Source organism: Saccoglossus kowalevskii, chromosome 6 (assembly GCF_978046115.1).
Source record: "Saccoglossus kowalevskii chromosome 6, keSacKowa6.1, whole genome shotgun sequence".
NCBI lineage: Eukaryota > Metazoa > Hemichordata > Enteropneusta > Harrimaniidae > Saccoglossus > Saccoglossus kowalevskii.
Window position 1 is genome coordinate 15382884 of NC_140646.1, and position 9748 is coordinate 15392631.

The 9748-nt window shown below is 36.7% G+C and overlaps 1 protein-coding gene across 1 annotated transcript; it reads left to right on the plus strand.

Moving 5' to 3' along the window:
• Positions 1–1771: 1771 nt before the first annotated feature.
• On the plus strand, positions 1772–9455 carry LOC100369723 (uncharacterized). The gene is made up of 8 exons (XM_078011122.1): positions 1772–1968; positions 2627–2696; positions 4327–4518; positions 4953–5169; positions 7203–7369; positions 7723–7909; positions 8239–8372; positions 8920–9455. Exons 1-8 carry the CDS (start codon positions 1866–1868, stop codon positions 9092–9094), a joined length of 1245 nt encoding a protein of 414 aa, XP_077867248.1. The 5' UTR covers positions 1772–1865; the 3' UTR covers positions 9095–9455.
• Positions 9456–9748: the final 293 nt, after the last annotated feature.

Genomic DNA, 9748 nt, shown 5'->3' on the forward strand with positions numbered 1-9748 from the left:
ACAAAAATTGAATCCATTTACGAACAATTAACGGTTACACAGAAAGCACGCACAGGTGGCGTGGCCTGTTCAGAATTTTTCAAGAACCAATCACAAGACTGGTTACGAACCAGTTGAGCGAGGCTAACCAAGTCGTAAACTCGGCGTGGTTCGTAAGCACGCCTCCAACTGTGCCGCGCTTTCGGGGAAATGCAATCTGACAATGCTGTTCAGTGATTCGTTAAAGTCCATGAATGAATCCCAATCATCTGTTAATACTGCAAAAAATGTTTTTAGTTTTCAAATCTAAACAGATCTCTGTTCCTGTAACTGATTCTAAAGTTTGATTTTCAATGAAAATAGTATTTTTAATTCAATTGAAAGGAAACTACTATGAAATCATGGAAGTCTGTATAGGCCAAATAATAGACTGATTAAAGTCCAGATTTCTTCACAATTAATGATTTAAATTTATTTTTAGCAATTTTTAAAATGGTAGCCTGGTTACAAACTTATTCACATTGGACTAAACTAGAAATGGCCTCATGGGAATCACACTGACGAATATTTAATATATTGAACATTCCATACACAATTCCATATGCCGCATTCCTCAAAACTAATTTATAGGTCATTCCATTATTGGGGCAAAATTCTTTGCTAATTGATGAAGCTGCTCAGTAAACCTGTCATGTGATAAATACACGACACAACAAGGTAAATGCACTACACAACAAGGTAAATGCACTACACAACAAGGTAAATGCACTACACAACATGGTAAATGCACTACACAACAAGGTAAATGCACTACACAACAAGGTAAATGCACTACATAACATGGTAAATGCACTACACAACATGGTAAATGCACTACACAACATGGTAAATGCACTACACAACAAGGTAAATGCACTACACAACAAGGTAAATGCACTACACAACAAGGTAAATGCACCACACAACATGGTAAATGCACTACACAACATGGTAAATGCACTACACAACATGGTAAATGCACCACACAACATGGTGAATGCACTACATAACATGGTAAATGCACCACACAACAAGGTAAATGCACTACACAACAAGGTAAATGCACTACACAACAAGGTAAATGCACTACACAACAAGGTAAATGCACTACACAACATGGTAAATGCACTACATAACATGGTAAATGCACCACACAACATGGTGAATGCACTACATAACATGGTAAATGCACCACACAACAAGGTAAATGCACTACATAACATGGTAAATGCACTACACAACATGGTAAATGCACTACACAACAAGGTAAATGCACTACACAACAAGGTAAATGCACTACACAACAAGGTAAATGCACTACATAACATGGTAAATGCACTACACAACAAGGTAAATGCACTACACAACATGGTAAATGCACTACACAACATGGTAAATGCACTACATGACATAATATTTCACGACTTAAGATAGCTGTGGCTTTCCATACAAACAACACTCTCTGTAAAAACACGCTTGATTTTATTTTATTTACATTAACTCCACAGACACGCGATACTAGTATACTAGTATAGTCGATATATAGTATATATAGGATATAAACCCGTCCGCTATTTTTGGAAAGGAAAATGCAAACACAAAAATATCCATTTGATGAAAAATAGTATATGGCTAGTGTATGGCAGCATGGATCGACGACATAACACTAACCTGGTTGACCTCTGCTGTATCAGAGTTCATAAGTCAACCTGTAGCGAATGGACTTTGTCCATAGCTGGATGTCAATCATCGTGATGATCACATTTTGTCCTTGAAACTTCAGATGAGAAGACTGTCTGCAGCTAACTCAAGTGTGCGTGAAACAATCACAACCGAAGTCGTGAGAAATGGCTACACCAAGTGAACCCCAGTATTTCGAGTATATTGTTATCGGCTGCGGCGGTATTGGTAGTGCTGCAACGTATTGGCTTGCAAAGAGAGCTGGCAAAGGTAAAATGTTTGTACACAGTGCTTTTATATGTTTGGAGCAATCTAGTAAAGGGGTCGGTCGTTTTGGTGCATCTTAGCACATATGGATGTACTGCAGTTTTTATTTAACCTTTGGTGACGGTATATTGTCAGCGTTCCGGATAAAATATCCCATTCTATCCGCGTGGTTTCTCGGCGGTATGTGCATTGTTTTGTTTTTTAAAGCCGTGCCTGGGTGTCTTTGTTTCAGCTCAATCGAACCGTACATATTCAACTTCCGGGTCTCGCTTAAATACATTGTTCAACCATAGACCCCCCAGTAGAGGAGGGTCTATGGTTCAACATAAATTATACATACAATTAAGTGTGTATCACGCTGTACAAAGAAAGACTTGACTATCGGAAACCAGGCCACATGTTCAATAACTTAATTTCTTTTCCACAAAAAATAAAGCTTTTTTTGTCAATTGTCCACATTGTCAAGCATGCCTTATGCATAATTCAACATTCATCATTAAAATAAATTGCTAAATTAATAACGCCATTACACATTGATTAATGGCCAAGAAAATGCAATACTCGCTGAATACGGAGCTGGTGACCGCATTCATGTGGCATGATTTGGTCTTTGATTACGGGGTATGATAACAAATTGATTGCATTGTATTTTTGTTTGCAGATGTATTGGGACTGGAGCAATTCAAACTTGGACATGATAACGGTGGATCACAAGACCACTCTCGTATTATGTAAGTACATTCAGATATATCAAACGAAAACCGTACGTCTACATCTACAACAAAAGAGACCTATAACATTTAATATTTGTTTATAAATGTTACCTCTCAGTATGAACCCTGTAGTAAACCATTAAAATGAAAACCGTCTAACGAATCAAAATTCGCCATATCCACGATTCGTATGTAGTATTGTCCTTCAGACGACGACCAAGCGAACATGTGGTACCAATTGAAGGATTTTCCATCACTGCCAGAAATTATTGTTTCTAATTCTTTAAGTCAGTAAACTATTCAAGACACGTGTTTCTTTTCACAAAGAAATTTTGTTTCAATGTTATAAACGTATTTTGTCATGAATTACCACATAATGACATATTATAGTAAGCATATGTACATTTCAGATGTGACTGAGGTTAGATAATGTTTCTGTATCTGACTCTTGTCTTTCGTTTAATATAGTAAGTTGTATCATGTGAAGCCCTATTATATACAGATCTTGTGTAGGTTTTCTTAGACGGCGACTCAAGACTGATTAATATTGATTCTGGGTGCATTTATATTACCCCCACAAGTTTCTTAGTTCTATAACACGCCACTCATTCATTAAACAGTACTAAATTAACGATAATGACATATGTTTTAGCATTGGTTTCAATAATAAATATGTATCTAAACATATTTTTACTGACGTGCTAAAGATAATAATAGTTCAATCATAGGGGTTTATAGTTCCATGGTTCAATAAAGCAATTTATAGACACGTTTTTTTCTCATTATACAAAGACTGTCTCTTACAACTTGAAGGTAATATTTTGTGATACAACAGACTATTTTGGAATACGCCACAATCTTACATAGCAAAATGTTACAAAGGAATTCTGTCCAGAAACTGTTTTTTTTCTCATCATGATTCAATTGCTGAATGTGCCATCCCTCGAAAAGGAATTTCTGTTGATACTAGTAATTTGAATTACTTAATAATCAATGAAAAGTATGCATTGAAATACAGTTTCTCAACACCGGCGTTGGGGGACTGTGATGTCGAAGTTAGTAGCATCAACGACACCGTGAGCAGGATATGAGTACTTTAACATTTAACCAAATAGATGGTGATATAACAATTGGACATCGTATTCATTGATCAAGTGCTAACATTGAAACTTCAATTAAACGGATGGAAATATATATTTGTAAGTTCACAGGAACTCCTGGTATAAGAGGACACACATAAAATAAAATCCACACGTGGGTGCAACGAATTTAAAATTTTAGAGAAGTTATATGGATTTCACCTGAAGAACTATACACATTAAAAAAACATTTCAGATGCCTGAATTCAGGCTTTTTCACTTTTGGTATGATCGTATGATTTTGAAGGTCATTTTATTCGCTTATATATGGGCTTCCAAAAAATACTAAATAGCATTTTCAGGAAATGACAAGTTGTAACAGTACAGTATTAGAAAATGTTGATTTACGAAACGTGTTCCAAAGTCTAGGTCCGGTATTTGTTGATGGATGAATCATACTGACATTGTAAAATGCAATCATATATTAATCCACTAGAAATAATTTACGATGTAGACATTTTATTATCGATTTTTCAATGAAAATAATGTTCAGGTTTTCAATTCTTCAGTCGAATGCTATATCACGAAGAGTGTTATACCAAGCTAGTACGAGATACGTATACAACGTTTGAAGAAGTTGAAAAAGAATCCGGCGTACAGTTAGTGTACAGATGCGGCGGATTGGAATTTACAAGAGCAGATCAACCACAGGCGTTTAAACTTGACTTGTGGGCCGACGCTATGGCTAAACAAAATATACCGTAAGTATTAGACGTATTCGCCGTCTCTTTCGATTTTTGCAGAGATAAACATTATTAACAAACTCGACCCTTCTTATAAAGTGCGCCCTCTAGCGACGAAGAGTTTCTGTGATGTACATGTGCAAAATGATTGAATTCACGGCATCGAATTCACGGATCAGTAAATGTCCTTCAATTAAAAAATAGATTTTTAGAGATTTAATGGGAAAGGAAAAGGAATACTCATATAAAAAAAGAAACAGGGATCCTAATCCACGCACTCATTGAAGCGCGCTAACTACTATGCCATATCGACCCACTAATATAATTGGGAACAACTACAAAACAAAACATAATTGTTACATAAAACTAAATGCGTTTAGCCATTCACGTCATTTCGACGTCGCTAGATGCCATGCATTGTGTAATCATTATATTAATGATGGTTATTGTAGATTTGAACGCCTGAGTGGAGAACAGATTTGTAAGAGGTTTCCCCAGTTCACAACTGGACCTAACATTACTGGGTTGTATCAGAAGGACTCTGGTCTGGTAGATGCTGCCATGGCTAACGCTACTCATATACAATTAGCGAGAAAACATGGCGCGACGATTCGGGAAAACTGTAAAGTTCTGAAGTTGGAGAAAGATAAAGATGGTGTGCACGCCTTGGTGAGTAGATTAAAGTAATGGACAATTAAATGAAAACTTACACCACTATTACCGCATTACAGTTACAATTACAGTTAAATAACGATGAATATGTATGACCAAAATAAATCGCGCGAAGGATCAGAATATGTTGCAATCTAATTAGGGGAGGGGAGGGGGCTCGTGTGACGTTGCAATAATATATCTAATCTAATGTAATCTAATCAGATCATCCATCTATGTCATTATGATCAGCGTTTGTAGTGCTGACGTTGCCCCCCCCCCCACGTCGCATGGAATGCCGGGAAACAAACACTATCCACAGTAGGCCTGGAGGAAATGTGAAATCCGTAAATTTCGGGGTCACGAGGGTGGTCGCATGATATTTATTTTAATATTTATGCGCGAATTTTGACGTCTTGCATAGAAACCTTAATATATTAGCTTACACCAAATCCCTGGTGGAGGATAAAACTTAATTATTAAATTGATCCTAGGGTGGGTATTACGCTTCTGTATCACCCGTCTTTGCCATATGGTGTGCACAGTTTTAGATGTTCCCCCAGGTGTAATGTAACAGCGCACCCGACCAGCCTTCAATCTGTATTTACCGAAGGACACAATGTATACTCGCATATCGTATTTATACACCTTGATTATTCATTAGGTAGGTAGGTATTGTATGCTTCCAGTGTGAAGACAGATTCGTGAGTCTGTCTCGGATAAAATGAAATAATGAAATTAAAAATCTGATTCCCTTCCATCCTATGTAATCACTGGATGCCAAACCATTACGGTAACCATAGAAAATAAACGAAAAGTACATGAAAGTGGTGCACCCAAATTCTCTGTAAATATATCGTGCGCATCGTGCGTACATGATTGGATTGTGCTGTATAGTTACGTTCGGAAATATACTCGTGTTCTATAGATACTTTTGACCAAGTTGACTAGTGCCTTAAAGTGTGTAAGCCAAATATTTCACTATAAACCGACTTTTTTTGCTAAAATTCCACTACCAAATCCTAGGCTTACTTACCTGGTATCATGTTAAATAAAACAGTTCGAAATACAAGCATGTCATTTCTTGTAGAAAATGTTTTCAAAAAAGAGCAAATTGCGTTCGCTTTGATACAAATTCCAATCATGGTGTTTTAACTTAGTATATGCACTATTGGGGAACTGTTTAATTTGAAATCTGTTTACCGTGTGAGCCAAGATATAATTTTCAGTGTTGGACTTCGCAATCGATTGGTATAACCAGTCGCAGTGACATTTGCATTAACTGTTCAGTGGGAAAACACATGCGTCGTAAGTCAACAGCTTCGACTGTTACGTTGGCAAAAGTTGTCAGTCTATTACACAACGCACTACAGCGCACTTAAGGTAGAAGCCTAATAATTTTTGAAAAAATTGGTCATAAATCGCATGACAATGTTCATTAGTTTATTATGTACAATTACATAGCATTATTTTGTGTGTTACAGTTAAGCTTTTATGAGAAACGTGTCTCAATATTTCTTGAAAATTGCTATTTTTAGAACAATTCCATAGATTAACACAATGTTAAAGAAAAATTGCATTTTTAACATTTCTTAAAACCCAGATTTTTTAAATAATTCAGAACAACATAAAGTACTTCGTCTTTAACAATATACGATTTGTTCAGCCTATGTCACCAGGCTATATTTTGAGATATTGCATAATATCTCTGCCATAGAAACCTATGGTAAAAGCATGATAATAGTGTCAAAATGACAGCTTACCACTAAAAATACAACCATCAATTTCTCGAAAAAAAGGCTGGTGACCTCCAACTTTTTTTATGTCAATATCCTTGTATTACCTTGGAGTACAGTTTATTGCAAAATGAATAAATTCTGGGTATTTTAATTTATGAGTAGGCTTCTACCTTAAATATTCTTTGATTTTTAGACGAAACTCGAAACCGCGCCGTGTAACTGCCTCGCTTCAAAGTCGAAGATATATTTATTTACAAAATACATGAATATATCATTATGTTCATTGCTTTGCCTACTTCTCGTCATTCTTAGGTCTACACCAATCAGGGACTCTTTCGTTGTCGTCGTGTTGTCATCACGTCAGGTGCATGGACAAACCACGTGTTGGGTTCTGTTGGTGTACATATCCCCTTGACAGTTACCCAGGAACAAGTTACTTACTTTGCTACGCCAAACATAAAAGAATTCACCAAGGACAAGTAAGAGAGCGTTAAATAAGTTAATGTTATCTATTTTTCAGTCATGTATTTGTTTATGTGTTTTTTTTATTGCTCGGATTATCCATGTTAAATCGGGTGTAATATAAACACAAATGTTAAACAGTATATACCATAATGCGGTGATGTGAATAAGTATGTTCAAATATATCTTGATAAATAAATAATGATATGAGTTTTCTTGAAATAAAACTTTGGCAGAACACATATTTTCTATGAAATACTGAACAAACTTTAATGCGCATGCGTATCGGATTTACCTGTACGTACAGGGAATCGGTTTCGCCATATTTCATTGACTGAATAAAGTTTTTGCTGGCATGCTTTTTTTTCAGCTTTCCAGTATGGATATTCCACGATCCAGGATACGACTTTTATGGCTTACCGATCCACGGTAACACCGGCAGTAAGATCGGAATCGATGCAGGGGGACCGTCAGTTACACCAGAAACTAGAACATATAACCCTGATCCAATCAGAGAGAAATTGTGTATGGAATTCTTCGGGAAGTATATACCAAAGGTAATTTACAAAAACTTAAATATATACAAACTATGAGTTCATAAAAACAAAACAAAACTAATAACAAGAATCCACAAGTGCGAAATAACAATCGACCGACACACACACACTGCATTTTATCCCATAAGAGTCACTTCTTTCCAAAAAGAATGTCGAATCAGATGAGCATGGTAGCTGTATTCAGCTTTCGTTGTAGAAATATTTGCTTCTACTTCTACTAACGCTAAATACCTAATAAAATAGCGCATTTTAATACGACGACTATTCTCTGTTATATCACTATTCAATAATATTCATTCTGATTGTATACCCGGTATTTCCACTGACAGGCACTTGGTCCGAAGTTGTACACAAAAACCTGTTTGTATGCCATGCCACCCGACAGAAATTTTGTAATTGATACGTTGACTGCAAAAGGGTTTCCACAGGTGATTGTATGTAATGGTGCCGGGCACGCATTCAAGTGAGTGAATTACATGTTATCTTAATATACCAGAGGCGGCGGAACGAAATTTCGCATTGGGGGGGGGGGGGTCTGCTCGCCACCCCCTGCGCCCCGTAGTTTTGTTTCGGGGCTACCGAACATTTGCCAATTGCAGGCTAGAATGTTCACATTTTTGTAATTTTTAGTTACAAATATTGTTTGCGATCGTTTTTCGGCATGGGTCGCCTCGCCTATCAAAATATTGTTTAATTTCAAATAACTTAAGGGGCCGTGACAATTGCATCACCCGACACTCCAACTTTTACGGTAGTTCCGTCTGGTGTTTTAGTGCGGTGTGCTCGTAAGACTGCCTATAGATTTATTGTAGTTTTGCTTTCTCGCAGTTCCTGATATCACCTACAAGTGCAAAGACACATCTAAATTGGATGATTTGCTATAATCCTAACCATTTTATGAGTGTGGGTGCGCGATGTGTTAATGTGACGGACCCACGCTCATGCGCAATGCGACTCTTTTCTCAATCCATGCTGTCATTCATGAATAATTTACTTCTTGCCTTTAACAGATTTAGCTGTTTGCTGGGCAAGATACTTAGCCAGATGGCAATCGATGGGAACAGTCAATATCCAATAGACGTGTTCAGATTAGACAGACCGGCGCTCACTGATCCCAGCTTTAAAAACGACTTTCACTTCGATGATATTAAGTTGAATGCAGGGAAGAAGCAAGCCAAGCTTTAATATTGATGACTGCCTCGAGCGGCAAAGTAATAAACGCATTGGACTTAAGATTATTTCTGTTAAATTGGATCGTATAATTCATGCGTAGGAGTATGTTACGCCCTCACACGCTATAGCTGACGTGGTTCATTATTTCACTAAACAAAGGGCAAAGCACGATAAAGTAGAGGGTTATTAAAATACATATATAATCTACTTGTAATTGACATATTAACTTCATTTTGAGATTCGGCGCAATACGAAATTGATCGTTACGGATATCTTGTCATCATTTCTGCAACTGACGAGTCTATTTTCACAATTTGTATTGTTTCCGGATATTTCGTTATTGTATAGAATAAACTCCAATTTCCTATCTAAACATTTCTACTTAGATTTGGGTCTGTTTCCCCCCGTCATAATTTTGATTGAACTGTTATCAGGCAGATGATGCCACGTAGTCAGCTTTCTTATATACTTCTTCGCTAGTAGCTCAGAACATTGCATTATCGAATGTTTGCACAGTGTAGTTATTCAATATGCTCCCTTGAATGATTGAACAAAGAAGAGTAATACGCTTTAAACCAGAATGCACTCCGAAAACGCAAACCTCCTTCAAGACGGAAATTACAAGGGTATACTTTAATCATTCTCACGTAAGCTCACTAAATATAA